The following is a 19712-nucleotide window of genomic DNA, read 5'->3' as shown; positions in this document are numbered from 1 at the left end:
TAAAAGCAGAAATAAAAATTATACCATTTCTCTAACTAGTGACAACTACTGTTAACATTTTAATGTTTTCTTACCTTTTTAATGTAGTTTTTATTGTTTTATGAAATGTGATCTTACTGTAGCCACAATATTGTGTTGAAGTTGATACCCTTAACATAATGTAAACATTTTCTAAATTTATGAGTTTCTTGAGACATTGTTTTAATGGCTGCATAATAGTTTATCATGTGAATGTTACTGAATAGAAAAAGGTGTTCTGTTTTGCCACTGTAAATAGTTATATGATTAGTATCTTTTCCATAAAGTATTTCTTATGTTTTGGAGTTTCTTCCTTGTAGCTCTCGAAGTAGGATTACTAAAAAATTTAAAGATCTTGGTATATGTTATAACATGAGTTGTAGCAATTAACATGCTGCTGACATTATTCAAAAAAGTGAATTTATCCCACCTCAGCAGTTTTTGTTATTTTTTACTTCATTATGATCTCTGTATTATTAATATTAGTCATGTAACATGTACACATTTCCTTCAATAGCAGTAACTCTGCTTCTAGTTTTTCATAAATCTGCAAAGCAGGTGTGGGGAAGGTGCTAGATCCTGATTATGGCATTAACTGGAAGGAACCAAAATCTTTCCATGTAAAGGGGAAAGGGAAATACAGTAACTTGAAAAAATAAAAATCATTAAGAAAGAAAGACAGACAGACAGTAACTCTAGTGCTCCTCCTTCAGCTGCAATGAGAAAACAAGAATTCAGTTCCTTGAGTTTTATCTAGAGAATGACCAGGTCATTTGGGTAGTCATGTCCTGTGAGAAGTAACTGAGGAACTAAGAACTAAGAGCTATCTTAATATCCATGAGAGATATAACTTGAGGAAGAAAAAATAGACTTATTTTGGAGTTCCTGTCCTGGCTCAGCAGAAGCAAATCTGACTAGCATCCATGAGGATGCTGGTTCGATCCCTAGCCTCGCTCAGTGGGTTAAGGATCCGGCGTTGCCGTGAGCTGTGGTGTAGGTTGCAGACACAGCTCGGATCTGGCGTTGCTGGGGCTGTGGTGCAGGCCAGCGGCTACAGCTCCGATTCAACCCCTAGCCTGGGAACCTCCATATGCTGTGGGTGTGGCCCTGAAAAAAAGACAAAAAAAGAAAAAGACCTAGTTTATGTTGCTGCAGGAGACAAAAATAGTACCAGTGGAACTATGTTAGATGTTTAGCTTCACATTTATAATAACTATTGGTAACTAAGCCAAGTTACCTTTTAATTAGTGATTCCTCACATACATACATTAGTAGCACTTAAGCTGCGTGGGCCCTGCCAGCTCCTAAATTCTTACATTGTTGTTAAACCTTGTCATGTAAAGAGGAGAAAGAATTATGGTAATTTACCTCAGTTGTGTGTAATTTTTTTAATGTTTGAGGGAATCTGGCAAAGTACAAAGATTTATTTGAAGTGACTGGCTTTGCTAAACCTGTGTATAGAGTCTAGAAAATGTAGAGAGGCTGTAAAATCTAGAGATACAGTCTTTGATGATAAATTCTTTCATTATTTTTATTCATAAGTGGTGACATGGCAAGTTATTTAAGATGGGTAGAGGAGGAGTTCCCATTGTGGCTCAGTGAGTTAAGAACCCGACCCAGTGTCCTTCAGGATGCAGATTCAATCTCTGGCCTCACTCAGTGGGTTAAGGATCTGACATTACTGCAAGCTGCGGCATAGGTTGCAGATGCAGATCTGGCATTGCCATGTCAGTGGTGTACGTGGGCAGCTGCAGCTCCAATTTTTTGTTTGTTGGTTGGTTGGTTTTTTTTTGTCTTTTCGCCTTTTTCTGGGGCTGCTCCCACAGCATATGGTGGTTCCCAGGCTAGGGGCTGAATCAGAGCTGTAGCCGCCACACCGGCCTACATCAGAGCCACCAACGCGGGATCCGAGCCGTGTCTGTGACCTACACCACAGCTCACGGCAACGCCGGATCCTTAACCCACTGAGCAAGGCCAGGAATTGAATCTGCAACCTCATCGTTCCTAGTCGGATTCGTTAACCACTGCGCCACGACAAGAAATCTTGGAGTTCCCGTCGTGGCGCAGTGGTTAACGAATCCGACTAGGAACCATGAGGTTGCGGGTTCGATCCCTGCCCTTGCTCAGTGGGTTAACGATCCGGCGTTGCCGTGAGCTGTGGTGTAGGTTGCAGACACGGCTCGGATCCCGCGTTGCTGTGGCTCTGGCGTAGGCCGGTGGCTACAGCTCCGATTCAACCCCTAGCCTGGGAACCTCCATATGCCGCGGGAGCGGCCCAAGAAATAGCAGCAACAACAACAACAACAAAAAAAAAGAAATCTCGCAGCTCCAATTTGACCCCTGTTTTGCCACAGGTGTGGCCCTAAAAGGAAAAAAAAAAAAAAAAGATGTGTAGAGAAAGGAAATCTGGTGAATTTATGCCACCTCCTCAAAGAAAAGGCTTCATGCAGCACTTAAAAAAAGCACCCTTCCTTTCCTTGTTTTGATGATACCTTAAAAAGGAAATTAATTTAGTAGTCATCTACCTGTGAGGAAAAGCATATTGAAACTAAAATGTACCTTCGTAAAGTAGGTGTGGTCAGAGGAGGGTGTGGAAAAGAAAGAAAGAGATGGGCAGTTTTAAGACTCTAAAAGGAACTTTGAAAACTCTCTAGGTTGGAGAGCTAAATATTTTGGTAATTGCTCTTTTCAGACAAAACAATTGTTGTAAAATATGTTGTTTATAGGGAGATTGGTGGACGGCTTCTCATGGTAGAAACTCGACTTGCAAATGATCTGGCTGAGTTTGAGGGAGACTTTTCCTTGGAAGGACTTCGTCTATGGAAAACAGCATTCTCAGCAATGACTCAGAATCCAAGACCTGGGTCACCACCTCGCAATGGCCAAGCACTTGTCAGTAAAGGGTCAAGTAATAGCCATAAAATGATTGAAGATAAAAAAATTGTGATTATGCCTTGCAAATGTGCCCCAAGTCGACAACTGGTTCAAGCATGGCTTCAAGCCAAAGAAGAATACGAACGTTCCAAGAAACTGTCTAAAACAGAGCCAACTGGAGTTGTAAAATCTGCTGAGAACTTCAGCGCCTCAGTTAATCCAGACGACAAACCTGTAGTGCCTCCAAAAATGAATACAACTGAACGTATACTCCCCACCACAGCACATACCAAGGAAGATGTTGATAATTCTCAGATTGGTTTGCAAGCACCAACCACAGAATGCAGTCGAACTGCAAGTGGAAGTCAGCCGCTGCCACCAGTTGCTTCTGCAGATGATGCTGAGAATGATGAGGATGAGGATGATGACTATTACATTAGTTATAGCTCCCCTGATTCTCCAGTAATTCCCCCTTGGCAACGGGCAACATCCCCAGATTCCAAAACATTAAATGGAGATGACAGACCCTCATCACCATTAGACGAACTACATTCCCTAACCATTGAGAACTTCTTAAAGCCCGTAAAAGACAGTATACAGAAAAGCCCCTGCAGTGAGCTTCAGGAGCCTCTAGTGATATCTCCAATTAATGTTAGGACAAGAACCGAGATATGTGAATCACTTTGCCTTCATAGTACACCAATCATACGAAGAAAACTTCTGGAAAGGCTTCCCGAGGCAACTGGCCTTAGCCCTTTGTCAGCAGGTAAGTTAACAAACAACAGAAAGTCTCTGTAAAGCTCTTTGAATATTAGAAATGAAGACAGCATTAGACTATGTAATGAAAATCAGAGGTTTTTATTTTTACTGTTTTGGGGGTGTTTTGGCAGGGAGCGGTGGGGGGGCACACCCATGGTGTATGGAAGTTCCCAGGCTAGGGGTCTAATTGGAGCTGTAGCTGCTGGCCTACACCACAGCCGTGCCAGATCTGAGCCACATCTGCGACCTCCACCACAGCTCATGATGAAGCTGGATCCTTAACCCACTGAGAGAGGCCAGAGATTGAACCCATGTCCTCATGGATACTAGTCGGGTTCATTACCACTGAGCCATAGCAGGAACTCCCAGAGCTTTTTAATTGATATTTTAGGTCTTCTAATGAGAGATTATTGTTACTTTATCATTTCTTAGAAAGACGTTGTCACATGGAAACCCTTTTATCTTTCTTACATCTGCTTCCTTCCTATTTTCTTGCCTTCTGGGTAAAATACAGGAGCCCTGTTAGAAACGTTACCTTCTTGACCTGGTTTTTCACTGGCTTTGATACATACCCAAATTTCTCCCACGCTTTAAAATAGAAGGAAAGCTAAACACCTGCCTTGACCTTACATCTGCCAGTTTCTGTTCTTTTTCCCTCTCTTGTAAAGCCAAATCTCTGAAAAGATTTCTCCAATTTGACAGTTCTGTTTCTTTCCCTTCTACTCATTTCTCAACCCACTCCCAACTGGATTCTGCCCCATCATTCCATCAGTCTGGCTCTTACAAAGATTCTCTATAACCTTCATGTAGCCAGTCTTCCTATCACATGCCCTTTAAGCAACCTTTGGCTTGTTGACTACACCTTCTTTCTTGGAGCGTCTCCTCTTGGCTGTCCCTCTATTCCTCTTTCTTCCTACTTGCTTTGCTTTGAAACTTACTTCACATTCTCAGTTACTATCTGCATGTTGGAATTTATTAAGGCTTAGCCCTAAGCTGTCTTTATATTCTCTCTCAGTGACCTAATTCCTGCCAACATGATCACTATAGATAACTCACAAATTTAAATTTCCAGTTCAAAGCTCTTCTTTAATCTCTAGAACGTTATATCCAGCTGCCTGTGGCATTTCTTCTTGAATGCTCAAAGGCATCACAACATCAGTATTTTTTAAACTCAATTTTTGATCTCAGTGCGTTCATCACCAACCACCCAACACACCTCACTCACACTCATACAGGCCCATACATTGAAAACCATTGGTCCTTTTTCAGTTTTCTTTATTTCAGTGAATAGTACCATCATGTCTCTGTCATTGAGTTACATGGGTCAGAAAGATGGGATTTATTTATGATACTCACCTGATTCCCTCATGGCCTATCTTGTGGTTTCCACACTTCATTGTTTTCTAAATTACCCAAATTTCTCTATCTCTGCCCTGTCAGGCCTTCATCATCTCTCACCTGGGCATCTACCCTAGTATTCTTATTCACCCTTAGCAATTGCCAGGTTTTTTGCTCAGTAATCAGGGAAAATCACCACTGTTCCTAGTTAATTCCTATTCTTTCTTCTGACTTTAAATTCAAAAAAGCCTTCCTAGTCGCTCTGACTGGATAAAATTCCCAATTATATCCCCCTTTGTTGTACGTTCTATATGTATTTGATGAATGTCTGATTCTCTCTCTAGACCTCCTGAGGGTAGAGACTATATCTTTTCCTCATCCTTATAAATAATTAAATAATTCCCTAGGATAATAACTGAGGTATAAAACTCAACAATTAAAATCCATGTTTTTATTTAATAATACAAATTAAAAAAATTTTTTTAGTATGGGGGTCAGAGGTTTGAATTAGTTTCATTTTTAAGTTATGAAGTCTTTGGGGGGAATTTATAGGACAGTACTCATAAATGGCGTCTAAGAGTTTACAGAAATTACAAAAAAAAAAACCACAGAAGCAGACAATTTTGATATACATGTTAAATATAAAATTTCTTTCCACAGAACCAAAAACCCAGAAATTAAGTCATAAGAAGGGAAGTCATAATACTGATGCTCTTAGAAGAGTACTCTTAACACAAGCAAAGGTAACTATGCTAAACATATTTAAAGATCAGTGGAAGATCCATTTTTATTCTTAGATTTCAGTTAGATAATTGGTAACTTTGTGTCAGTTTTTAAATAAGTTTATTATATTTTTGCATCATTTTATTTACATATCTTTGAGACAACAAGAAATTGCATAATTTTTTTTTAGTTTTTTTTTGTTGTTGTCGGGATCTAAAAGATTCTTATATGTAAATACAAATATTACAGAGAAAGTGACTATGATAGCCAAAATGTGGATTATGAGGATACAAATACATTAACTGATTACTGGCAAAATCAGAACAATCCAATGACAGCAGAGCTCAAGTAAGTGATTTTTGATCCCACCAAAAATATATCCTTTTTCTTGGTTTATTACTTTTTTTCTCAAATATAACATTGATTTTTCAGTTCATTTGACTAAGTAGCAAAGGAAAGCAACATTATTTACCTCTGAAATTCTGAAAAATCATGTGTCTTCAAATGCTAAAATTATTGTAATACTTAACTCAGAAATACATAATTATGTGAAAAAAGTATACATTTGATACGTATCCTTAGAAATATATGATAGAGATCATTTCTATATTGGCCACTTCTCATAAATATCATTAACTACATATATATTTTAGTATTTCTATTTTGAGATCACAAATATTTTTAAAACTTATTTTTAAGTTAGTATTATTAAATTATAGGCTATATATATTAAAAACATATGTGTATACAGCAAAAATTGACAGAACATTGTAAATGAAGTATACTTTAATAAAAAAATTAAAAACAAGTATGTGTCATAAATATAAATCAACACTTTGGCAGAAATGGTTAATGGATTTGGAAATCATAAAAAATATATTTTAAAAAATAGATTATATTCTTTGTAACCTCTTGAAAACTATTTATGTTTTAGTTTATCTTTCAAATATGTTATATTAGGGTAAAATACAGACCCACAATGTTCAAACCTTTTATAAATTTTAGCCAAACTAGTTGCAGATACATTGCTTGCCTGCCTGCTTACTTGTTTGTCATACTTCCAAGAAAGGTCAGGATAAATTTCTCTGTGGTCACAAATGTCAACTCTCTAAAAGACTATTATTTTCAGTATTTGGGATTTATGGGGAAAAAAATTAACATATGGTTTACTTACAGATCATTAAAGATATTTCTACATGTATCAGTTCTGGTATCTTGAATTATTAGTCTGAAAAAAATTCTAATAAAATACTTAAGTGTCTTCTTGGACTTAAAGAGATAATACTAGTTTACCATGTGTTACTAAATATATTATGTAAGCAGAAATAAGTAGTCAAAAGAAAGAAAATGATTGCTCATTTATCTTTTTCTGGTTCTGTGTTTTTGTTTTTGTTTTTAATAGAATCAATTTGCAGCAACTACCCCAAAGAAAGAAACTTCTCAGATTGATGGACCATCTTTAAACAATACTTACGGTTTCAAAGTCAGCATACAAAACTTACAGGAGGCAAAAGCTTTACATGAGGTAAAACTATAGTAAGGACACATATACTTTGACTCATGTTTTATTCTGTGGTAAAAATACAGAAATTTTTTGCTGAAGGAGGAATACATTGATTTCTCTACCTATTTATTAATCTTCATTCTGTTCTTATTATTCCCACTATTTATATATTTATATAGAACAGGAAGACTTTTTTTTTTTTTTTTTTTTGCCGTGCCCATAGCTTACAGAAATTCCTGGTCGAGGGATCGAACCCATGCCACGGCAGGAACCTGAGCCACTGAAGTGACAACATCAGATTCTTAACACACTGAGCCACAAGGGAACTCCTAGAGCGGAGAAACTTAAAAGTAGTCATCAGTTACTGAGACTGCTTTGTGATTTCATACTTTTCACAAATCTTATACCTGAAATTAAAGAAGATGCTAAATTAGAAAAGATTTTTTTAGGAGTTCCTGTTGTGGCTCAGTGGAAACTAATCTGATTAGTATCCATGAGGACACAGGTTTGATCCCTGTCCTCACTCAGTGGGTTAAGGATCCGGCATTGCACTCAACTTGCATCTGGCATTGCTGTGGCTGTGGCGTAGGCCAGCAGCTATAGCTCTGATTCAACCCCTAGCCTGGGAACCTCCATCTGTTGAGGGTATGGCCCTAAAATACAAAGAAGAAAAGATTTTTTTTAGCCATTAGAAACTGTATATCACTCTGGGATTGTTGTATTATGATGTTATAACATTTCAGATGTGATATCTACTTGTATTTTCTCTTTGGTTGGCTCAGTGGATTAGTGCTTGTTACAATTCATTTGTTCACATAATCTATGACCCAGTTACCTTCACAACACAGACCATACGCAAAGAATAGGAAGCTGTCTTGAAAAAAAATATTTGTCGCAGGATAGACGAGAATATATCTGAATGGTTCACTGTAAATTTATATGTACTGAAGAAAATACAACTTAAGACATACCTGACTGACAGTGAGGTGGAAATTAGAATATATTTTTGTAGTTTACACTTGTGCTGTCAGTATGGTAGCTACTAGCAACGTGGCTATTGAGAATTTTAAATTTGGCTTATACATCTAGGAATGGAACTTGAAATTTCATGTAATTTTAACTAAAAGTTTTATTTCCATAAAAACTTTTGCAACCTCATTGAGATGTGTTACAAATATAAAATGTATACTGATTTCAAAGACTTAATAGGAAAAAAGTATGTGAAATATCTCATTAGTAATTTTTTACACTGATTACATATTGAAAAGGTAGTTTTAGATGTATTGGATTAAAAGAAGATATTTTAAAACTAATTTAGCTTGTTTTTACCTCTTTTAAATGTGACTACTAGAAAATTTTAAATTACATGACTTTCATGATATTTCTTTCAGTCAATGCTAGCTTTAAACAGTTGTTTTATGTCTTGGCCTTTATAGCGGAGAATTTGATTTTGGGGGTGGTGGTGGTTTTTTGGGTTTTTTTGGTCTTTTGAAGCCAACAACCAATAGTTAAGTTCTATCTTGAACTGTTCTAAGGATTGGATGAATAGACTAAGAGAAAAATTTAAATATTGTCCTCATTTTTTGCCCTAAATTTGAACTAAGAATTGTACTTTTTTAGAATTAGTTTGAAACATAATCTAACTCCCTAATTGTTTGTGTATTGTTTCATTCACCAGCAGTCGTTTAGTTCCTGTTTGATACCTGGCCCTGTAATGTCCCCTGAAGCCCAGATGAATCAAGTAATAAGCTTAGGAATGTATATCTAATCACACCTGAAATTCAAAAATTAAAATACTTTGTTAAAAAATATTTATTAAAGTAAATTTGATAGACATTAACAAAATGACTTGTATTGATTTTTTTCTGTTATTATTTGAAAAACATAATTTTTTTATTACTTATTCTACAGAAATTACTTTATTCTACAAAACCCTATTTCAGAATCCTGGGCCGCCTTCAAAATCACTCTAGAGCTCTGGCAAGTTGCTCATAGCTTCCCAACACATGCGTTCTTCATCTCAAGGCACACTCCAAATAGCCACCTGGTGGTCAAATAGAGAATGAACAACAACAAAAATCTACTCTTCTTTTTTTCTAGAACTTGTGCTCATAGCATTTTTTCTTCTGTTTCTCGTTACCCTGGGCTAATCTCTCTTTTCATGTATAAATATACACACTGCAGCAGAGGTTTGCAGTCCTTGCCCCCCTCTCTTACCCAACTTTTTACTGATCACACTCAATAAATCTCTCTCTCCATCTCTTCATTCCATATGTTGGCTTCAAAAAAAAAAAAAAACGCCCCTAAGAACGATAATTTTTTTGGCTTTTTTGGGGTTTTTTTGCTTTTTAGGGCTGTACCCACAACATATGAAGTTCCCAGACTAGGGGTTGAATTTGGAGCTGCAGCTGCTGGCGTACACTGCAGCCACAGCAACGCTGAATCCTTAACCCACTGAATGGTGCCAGGGATCAAACCCACATCCTCATGGACATTAGTCAGGTTCATTTCTGCTGAGCCACAATGGGAACTTCCAGTAATGTATCTTATATCAAAGATTAAAAAGACAAAATTTGAATGTGAAATTTGGCCTAGTATATAAGTAAATCAACCTCCAGGACTCTTGACCTGAAGCTGTCTTCAGTCTTCATGGTCTTTCCACATATTCATTCTTTTCTAATTAAACAGTTTTGTTTTATTTGGATTTAGGGAGAGATTTTCTATTTTACAATTTTATATATGCTTATTATTCCAAAAAAAAATCCTGAAGAGTATATATTTAAAAGTTCTTTCCCTTAGCTCCTCATTTTACTTGGTTTGATTTTTTTTTTAACTTTAGTTTTTTTAAAAAATAGAAACAGCAATATATATTTCTTGAGGAAAGTGGTAGATTTTTAGAAATTTGTTTTATTTTATGTGCCTTATACATGCATAATTAATGTTCTTTCTATTTTAAAAAAGTACTTATAACATATTCACTAATGAATGCATGTACGATTACATGTACATGGTAAAAAAAAATTTCAAATCAAGACAAAAAGAATTGCAATGAAAAATAAGCTTCTTTTCCACCTCAGACTAGGCAGTCCCTGTCCCCAAAGGCAATAAATAGTTTTATGTTTTTTTGTCTCATTGCAGACATTTTCTATGCATGTGCTTAACAGTTTTTACACACATGGAAGCATACTACACTATTCCATTATCAATGTTTTATGGTTACCTTTCCAACATATTAGGACATACAGATCTGGCTCATTCTTTTGAAAATTTTGAAGGGTATAGAGTATTTTATTCTATGTAACCTTTACAGATGTCGCATAATTTATATAACCAGTCCCCAGCTGATGGACACATAGGTTTTTAGTCTTGTATAATTTATGAAAAAACTGGAACTATTATCGTCTTTAGTGAACATCTTTGTGCATATGTTTTGGCTACATATATGAATATATCTACAGGATATATTTTCAAGAGTAGAACTTCTAGATGAAAGCATATGTCTCTTTTAATTGAAGTATAGTTATGTTTAGGTGTACAACATAGTAATTCAGTATTTTTATAGATGATACTTCATTTAAAGTTACGAAATAATGGCTCCATTTCTCTCTGCTATACTATATGTCCTTGTTGCTCATTTTTTTTATACATAGTAGTTTGTATCTCTTAACCCCCGCCCCTGTCTTGCCCCTCCCCCCTTCCCTTTCCCCACTGGTAACTACTAGTTCTGTCCTTTTTACATTTTGGTAGGTATTTCTAAGTTGTCCTCCAGAGATAGGTACCAAGTTCTACCCTCACTAGTGAGTGCCTTGCATTTATGTTTCAACAGATAGTATGCAAGGTAAATACAAAATAGAAATCCTGTATTAAATTTACATGCTCTGAGTATTTACCAATATTGTAACAGTAGTCTACTAATTTCCATTGCCACATATATGACATAACTGCTATAGTGATGACTATAATTCCAGAGAGAAAATATGCATGGGCAAAAAACTGGCTTTTGTGTAGTTTATGCCATACAATTCTTATGATTTTTTTCGGAAAAAAATTGTAATTAGAAGTCTGCCTTGTACACACTAAAGTCTAAATTTAAGTAGCCCTCAGAGAATTAATAGATGGGAGCTTCAAGCTGAAAAATAGCTCTTTTGAGTTTAAATTGTAGGTAAAACTATAGTTAACTGGGTACAAAGTAAAAAGTAACAGACTTTGGTTTGAATGTCCAACCACTTGGATATTCTCTTTCTCAAACAGAAACTGAGAAAATCAAGAGGCACTGCATGTACTTTAGACAAATAGTTTTATTTTATTTTATTTAATTTATTTATTTTGTCTTTTTAGGGTTGCACCCACAGCATATGGAAATTCCCAGGCTAGGGGTCCAGTCAGATCTGTAGCTGCTGGCCTATACCACATCCACAGCAATGCCAGATCCAAGCCACGTCTGCAACGTACACCACAGCTCAAGCAGTGCTGGATCCTTCACCCACTGAGTGAGGCCAGGGATTGAACCTGCGTCCTTATGGATACTGGTTGGATTCATTAGCACTGAGCCACAACAGGCGCTCCTAGACAATAGTTTTAAGTATGTATTTTCATTAAGAAATTACAGCATAAGCATATTTTTTAAAAGAAAAATATGAACTCTTTAATCTGATTTTAGAAATAAAAATCTAGTTTTAATTTGTAGAGTGTTAAATTGTGACTTTATTTTTTCTGTAATTTTACACATATATTTCCCTAGAGTCTTAGTGAAACATTCTTTTTCAGCATGTCTCAAAAAAGTGTTTAAAAACATAATTTTTATTTCCTTTTATAGATACAAAATCTTACTCTAATCAGTGTAGAATTACACGCTCGGACTAGACGAGACTTAGAACCAGATCCTGAATTTGACCCAATCTGTGCTCTCTTCTACTGCATCTCATCTGACACTCCACTACCAGATACAGACAAAACAGAACTCACGGGTGTAATAGTGATTGATAAAGACAAGACTTTGTCTAGTCAAGGTAATGTGCATTTTTATTAATTTTATACCTGCCTACTCTAGGATGAACCTCTTAATGGGACAGTTTCTGTGCTGGAGATCTAAACCAAACAAACATAATGAACTCCTTTCTAAAACGTTTGCTGAGCTGCGATTAGGAAGTATTGTGTGTAGCTTTGTTCTCAGTTCATTGTTTTTTCTTGAGTTATCATTAGAAGCAAAACAATATAAAGAGCTTATTAATAAAATTTCCAATTAGCATATCTAATTTGACCTGAATATTATTTTATAAAATATTTATTGTTAATACTGATGATTGTGTTTCTCTAAGATGAGTGGACAATCTTCCTTATATATACATGTTGGTATTTTTCTGCTAATACAAAATTTTTTCACTTTAAGAAGTTAAGGAGTTCCCGTCATGGCGTAGTGGTTAACGAATCTGACTAGGAACCATGAGGTTTCAGGTTCGGTCCCTGCCCTTGCTCAGTGGGTTAAAGATCCGGCATTGCCGTGAGCTGTGGTGTAGGTTGCAGACGCGGCTTGGATCCCGTGTTGCTGTGGCCCTGGCGTAGTCCAGGGGCTACAGCTCTGATTCGACCCCTAACCTGGGAACCTCCATATGCCGCGGGAGCAGCCCAAAGAAATAGCAAAAAAAAAAAAAGACCAAAAAAAAAAAAAAAGAAGTTAAGTTACTACTATAATAGTTTTTAAGAGATTTAAGATGTATTCTAATTTTATTGGTATCTCTTCTTAAATACTTTTGGTTCAGAGGTTCTTTATATGGTATAATGCAATAAGACACTTCATAAAATACCAAGTATACCTCTGCAGTTTTAAATGGTAATATGTGAATTCAGTCAGTTGAACAGGAAGTTTTAACATAGAACAAAACCATATAGAAATTTGCAGTTTAATCAGTGGAGTACTTGAGCTGGCTTCTACCAACTAATGAGCAAATTGCTAAATTTTCATGGATTTTTTTTTAAACTAGCTGATGTCACGTTAGTAGTTTGAAATTAGCCATGGCAGGACGTTTTCACATCTTGGAAGCAGGCAAACAATACAAATCAGGGCTTTTTTTTTCCCTGGAGAGGTAGCTGTAAACATTTTTCCAGCAATCCACTTATTAAAATACTCTCTACTAAGCAAGCTCTTACCATAGAAAGAAACAAAGTAATAAAATTTCTTTTGGGATACACGTTGTTATCTAGGGAATTTTGTGAATGCAGACTTTTCAGGAAAATAACTAAAAAATAAAATTTGAATTTTCAGTTGCATATTAAACTAGGAAACATTTAAGAAAACTTTCAAAAACTAAGTTAATTATATGTATTTACTTTGGGGAATGCTGTCTTAGGTAAAATATTTTAGTAGCATAATTTCACTCAAAAATAAGGGATAATATACAATTATAAATAATAATAAATATTTTGCTTATTTCTTAGATATCAGATATCAGACTCCATTACTTATTAGATCTGGAATTACAGGACTAGAAGTTACCTATGCTGCTGATGAGAAAGCACTTTTTCAAGAAATTGCAAATATAATAAAGAGGTATTGTTTTATATTTTCTGATTTTTCCAGTTTTTGTTCAGAGTCCTTTTGTGCTGTAGCTGCCCATGATCTGTTATTATACCACAGACTTGTAGAGTTGCCATGTATCAGGAAATGGGAGTCATCCTGCACTGCAGACATTGGGTGATAACTTTAGGTGTTAAGTAATATAATCTGGACAGGCTGCACATCATAATTCCAAGTGACTTTATGAGCAGTTATATAAAACCCAACTCTTTTTTTAAAATTTTTGTGATCTTTTCTGCTTTTTGTTGTTGTTGTTGTTTTGTTTTGTTTTCTTGTCTTTTTAGGGGTGCACCTGTGGCATATGGAAGTTCCCAGGCTAGGGGTTGAATTGGAGCTGCAGCTGCCAGCCTACACCACAGCCACAGCAATGTGGGATCCGGGCTGTGACCTACACCACAGCTCACGGCAACAACAGATGCTTAACCTACTGAGAGAGGCCAGGGATTGAGCCCGTATCCTCATGGATATTAGTTGGGTTCATTACTGCTAAGCCGCAATGGGAACTCCTCACTCTGCTTTTTGACCTTTTAAAATAATAGTACAATAATGAGAGTAATTTGGAGCTTCTGCTTTGATAGCATTACAGTAGTTTTTGCTCTCAAAAGCTTTTATTCTCCACTTAAGACTATAGTCAGTTCTTCTCTTGCCCACACAATTTTCCCATTGAAGTGAATCTTCCTGTTTACTCTCCTTCATTTTCCCGGGTGATCTTTATGGATGTCCTAAGAGGAAGCACAAAGAGACTCCTGGGTTGGGTGCAAATTGTCAGTTCAGTTCTACCAATGCAACTCTGTGACCACAGTGAGACATTTTTCTCCTAGTTTCTGATGTTTAGCTTCCCCACATTAATCTCACCCTTATTAATATTTCTTTCTTCCATTAAACTGCCACCTTCCTCTTTAGTTTAAAGGACAGATTTGTAATTACTGAGGCTTTATTTTTGAGGACCAAACCATTACCAAAATTACATGGGAAAAGGAAGACATTTTCATTTTTCTTTCTCAGAATTAAAACTGTTAAAGGACAGTAGAGGGTAGAAAAGTGACAACAAAATCACCTGTGGGATCATTTTCAAAATACAGTGTCCACCATGCCTTCATACTTGACCCTGCCCTACCCACGTTATATCAGTTATACCCTCACTCATAGACCAATCTAAGTAAAAACTGTTTACTATAAAAGTAGCTTCATGCTAGGAATTCTGATCACCTCATCCGTTCTGTAAGTATCACTATCATCCCCTCCCTCCTGAAAAACACTATAAACTGTAGATTTTTACTTTTTAAATTTATATCATGAAGAAGCATGGTTAAAGGTTCAAATGTGTGGTCCTTGTGTAATGTTTTCGTTCCTTCTTTAGGTACGATCCTGATATTTTGCTAGGATATGAGATTCAGATGCACTCCTGGGGTTACCTCTTACAAAGGGCTGCAGCACTAAGTGTTGACTTATGCCAGATGATCTCTCGGGTGCCAGGTATGAAGCACTGTGAATGTTTTATTGTTCAACTACAGAGCAAATCACAAAATGAAGACAAGATGTTAAAAAGTATTATTGCTTTAGCATAGTTTTTAATACTAAATTATCTAAGTTCTAGGTATATCATAACTATTATAAAAATTTTTAAATCAAGAAAAGGAAATATACTATGTAGTATATTTTTTGTTTATTTTCCTTTCATTTTTCATAGACATGTATCATAAGTATTTTTTATGTAACTTTAGTCCTACATGTATCCCATTTTTATTGTGCTTCCTTCATCCAGAATTTTAATGTAAGTGTTTTTTCTGTTTTATGAGATAGTCTTTGTAATCATTATGAAGCATATAACATTTCTTTGACTTGACACAGCATAATTTTATTTGTTGGTTCTTTGTTTTATCCATTTGGTAAGATAGGATGAGATGGTAGAGGAGCACTATTGATTTTTATTTGAGTATTAGACTAAAAATTTACATGAATTTTGAAGGCTGTTCTCCAAAAGTATGATTCTAATTGAAAGAGCAGGGTCAATAATAATATTCATATCAAAATTAGTTTTTAAAGCATTTTTTAAAGTTATGTTTTCTTTATAGTCACAGAATTCTTAATAACTTTGATCTTAATGCCCTCCCACAAGTCTGACTAGGACAAGGTAGCATGTACTCCCAGAAGCTCAAAGATCAAATACAAAATTAGTAAAACTAATCAAGAGACCTCCTGAAAGGGATTATGAAGTCAGTGAAATGTCTCAAGTTTGGGAAAATTTAAAGGGAAAGGTTGAAGCTAGAAGATTCAAGGACTAAATATTTTGAGCTTTGCAAAAACTTGGAATTAAAAGGCAGAGTTGCTTTTAGTTTTTCATTGCATTATATTTTTGTAGCTTCTGTGTCCCTTGAGTGATACGAGTAATCTCACTTTTTTCAGCGTTTCATTCAAGAAAGGGAGCATGAGGAGTTCCCCTTGTAGCTCAGTAGGGTTAAGAATCTGACTGGTATCCATGAGGATGCAGGTTCGATCCCTGGCCTTGCTCAGTGGGTCAACCATCTGGTCTTGCTGCAAGCTGTGGTGTAGGTCACAAATGTCGCTCAGATCCCACATTGCTATAGCTGTGACATAGGTAACTCCTGCTATTTTAGAACACTGATGGAACCATTTTAATTGAGGCAGTGTGGTGCAGTAGAAAGGGCATGATTAGGGAGGCATATAAAGAGCACCAGCAGTAAAGAGCACACATTCTGGAAAGAGGCTGCCTGGGTTCAAATCCTGGCTGTTCTGCAACTAATTATATGGTGTGAAGCAAGTTATTTAACCTATCAAAAACATCAGTTTATTCATCTGTAAAATTGGGATGATAGTAGAACTTATAAAGCTATTGTGAAATACTTAGAGCAGCACCTGAGAATATAGTGAATGTTATATGTTTGTTAAATGAAAAATTAAAAAACCAAAAGAACTTTTGTAAACCTTTTTATAAAAAATTATAGTTGATTTACAGTACTATGTTAGTTCATATTGTATAGCACAGGGAATTATACCCATAATCTTGTAATAATATGTAATGGAATATAATTGCAAAAATACTCAATTACTATGCTGTACACCTGAAAAAAAACCTTGTAAACGTTATTTCTTCATTTATTTGTTTATTTTTATTATTATTATTTTGTTTTGTTTGTTTTGTCTTTTTGCCTTTTCTAGGGCCGCACCTGCAGCACATGGAAGTTCCCAGGCTAGGGGTCTAATCGGAGCTGTAGCTGCTGGCCTATACCACAGCCACAGCAACTCAGGATCTGAGCTGCCTCTGCAATTACACCACAGCTTACGGCAATGCCAAATCCTTAACCCACTGAGCAAGGCCAGGGATTGAACCCGCAACCTCATGGTTCCTAGTTGGATTCGTTAACCACTGAGCCACGATGGGAACTCCTAAACATTATGTCTTTAAAGAAGAGAGGTAGGTGCACGTACATTGTCTTTGGAATCAGGTATTCCTGGTTTAGAATACTAGTTCTGTTACTCTATGGCCTGGGTCAGGTAAAACATTTCTCCTGAGTAGAAAGTATTACAATGCAGGAGTTCCTGTCATGGCGCAGCAGAAACAAATCCAACTAGAAACCATGAGGTTGTGGGTTTGATCCCTGGCCTCACTCAGTGGGTTAAAAGACCTGGCATTGCTGTGAGCTGTGGTATAGGTCGCAGACACAGCTCAGATCTGGCATTGCCGTGGCTGTGGCATAGGCCGGCAAAGCTGTAGCTCCGATTGGACCCCTAGCCTAGGAACCTCCATATGCCATGGTTGTGGCCCTAAAAAGCAAAATAAATAAGTAAATAAATATTACAATGCAAAATAAAAATTATGCTAACATAATAAAGCAACTGTGTTAAAATAGAAAATGTTAGTTAAGTTCTTAGAACATAATAGACACTCAATTATGGTAAATATATTTATTATTCCAGACCTCTATTCAACAACATTTATATCTACCCAATGTTATATGGGAGAAATGAATTTTAATTTTTATACTAGATAAAAATCATCACCTAAGAAACTAGACTCAGGATTCTATTTGCATAAGAGGAACTCTTCATGTAGTTCTCTGTACATAGTTAAGCGAATTTCATCCTGAATATGAATATTACTAATATCAATAATTTTCAGAGAATTACGTATTACCCAGTTTTTGCCAAGAAATGACCAGTTTAACAATAAATAGTTTTCATCCAGACACCAAAGAAATGATGTGGTGTTTTATGAAGAAAAGAGGACCAGAAATCACCATATTGAAAGAGAAAAAGGTTTTTTTTAAAGTACGTGTGTCTATATGTACATTTTTTATTTAAAAAATATATATGCACCTTTCATAGACATTTTACAAATTTTTTTCATAACCTAAAGGGAAAGAAAAGCCATTTTACTAGTCAAAATGATGATTATTCTCTTAAATAGACTTTGAATTACATTTCACCTTTAATCTTCATCTTTAATTTTATTTATTTATTTATTTATTTATTATCTTTTTAGGGCTGCACCTACGGCACTTGGAGGTTCCCAGGCCTAGCGGTCTAATCAGAGCTACAGCTGCCGGCCTACACCACAGCCACAGCAACACCAGATCCCAGCCATGTCTGCGGCCTACACCACAGGTCATCGCAACACCGGATCCTTAACCCACTGAATGAGGCCAGGGATCAATCCCACAACCTCATGTTTCCTAGTTGGTTTCGTTAATTACTGAGGAACTCCTAATCTTCATCTTTAATTTTTATTATTCTCATTTTCTTTCTCATAGTTTGCTTGGAACTTTGATTTCTGTGAACCCTAATGCAGTCTACATTCATTTCTATAGATGACAAAATTGAGAATAGATTTGCAGCTGAAAGAGATGACTATGGATCGGATACAATGAGCGAGATAAACATTGTTGGCCGAATCACACTCAATCTTTGGAGAATCATGAGAAATGAGGTATAGTACTTTATTTAAAATTTGGTTTGGGAGTTACCATTGGGGCTCAGTGGTAACAAACCCCACTAGCAAACATGAGGATGCAGGTTCAATCCCTGACCTCACTCAGTGGGTTAAAGATCCATCATTGCCGTGAGCAGATGTAGTTCGCAGATTCGGTTTGGATCCTGCGTTGCTGCAGCTATGGTATAGGCCAGTGGCTATAGCTCCGATTCAACCCCTAGCCTGGGAATCTCCATATGCCACATGTGTGGCCCTAAAAAGACAAAAAGTAAATAAATATAAATTTTGGTTTGGAAATAAGAGATTAGACCAATATATTGATTTTAATCATTATAGACTATTAGTATTACTTCCTATGTAACTTACACTTCTTTGTGAATATTTTTCTTATACTTACCTGGAGTTATAAAAATAAATACTGCTTTCTAAAATTCAGATCTGTAGAAGTATTTAACTTTATTGTTATTGATGACTTTTTTTTCTTTTGTCCTATTTGTGTCTAAGCACAAACAGCAGTGACTATAAAAGTCTATAGCTATTAGGAGTCCTTTGTGGCTCAGCAGTAACAAACCCAACTTGTATCCATTGGGATGTGGGTTCGATCCCTGGCCTTGTTTAGTGGGTTAAGGATCCGTTGTTGTCGTGAGCTATGGTGTAGGTTGCAGATGCAGCTCAGATCCTACATTGCTGTGGCTGTGGTGTAGGCCTGCAGCTGCAGCTCCCACTCGACCCCTAGCCTGGGAACCTCCATGTACCACAGGTTCGGCCCTAAAAAGACAAAATGACGACAAAAAGTCTATTATAAAATGTTGTGTTTCTTTATATGGAATGTTGTATAATTTCATCATTTTTTACTCAAGTCATTTTTTACATTCAAGGCCAGATGAACTTAGCTTGCCCTTTTTGATTTATTGTGGTAAGAAAAATTTGGTCTGGACATAGGAATGAACTGTTGAACTAAGGGTATTTTT

General features: G+C 36.1%; 1 protein-coding gene across 5 annotated transcripts in view; it reads left to right on the top strand.

Moving 5' to 3' along the window:
- REV3L (REV3 like, DNA directed polymerase zeta catalytic subunit) overlaps nt 1-19712 on the top strand; it is a 203960-nt gene that overhangs the window by 118115 nt on the left and 66133 nt on the right. For all 5 annotated transcript variants that reach the window (XR_002343827.1, XM_021091238.1, XM_021091241.1 and 2 more), the window contains 7 exons: nt 2745-3658; nt 5650-5732; nt 7115-7237; nt 12033-12225; nt 13652-13763; nt 15151-15266; nt 18620-18738. Coding sequence is in view for 4 of the 5 variants with exons in the window: in XM_021091238.1 (XP_020946897.1) it covers nt 2745-3658; nt 5650-5732; nt 7115-7237; nt 12033-12225; nt 13652-13763; nt 15151-15266; nt 18620-18738 (1660 nt within the window). In the remaining variant the exon portion in view is untranslated. The remainder of the gene's footprint in view (nt 1-2744; nt 3659-5649; nt 5733-7114; nt 7238-12032; nt 12226-13651; nt 13764-15150; nt 15267-18619; nt 18739-19712) is intronic.

Source organism: Sus scrofa, chromosome 1 (genome assembly GCF_000003025.6).
Source record: "Sus scrofa isolate TJ Tabasco breed Duroc chromosome 1, Sscrofa11.1, whole genome shotgun sequence".
Classification (NCBI taxonomy): Eukaryota; Metazoa; Chordata; class Mammalia; order Artiodactyla; family Suidae; genus Sus; species Sus scrofa.
Note: the sequence above shows the minus strand (reverse complement) of the source record. Positions and strands in the feature narration are given on the sequence as shown.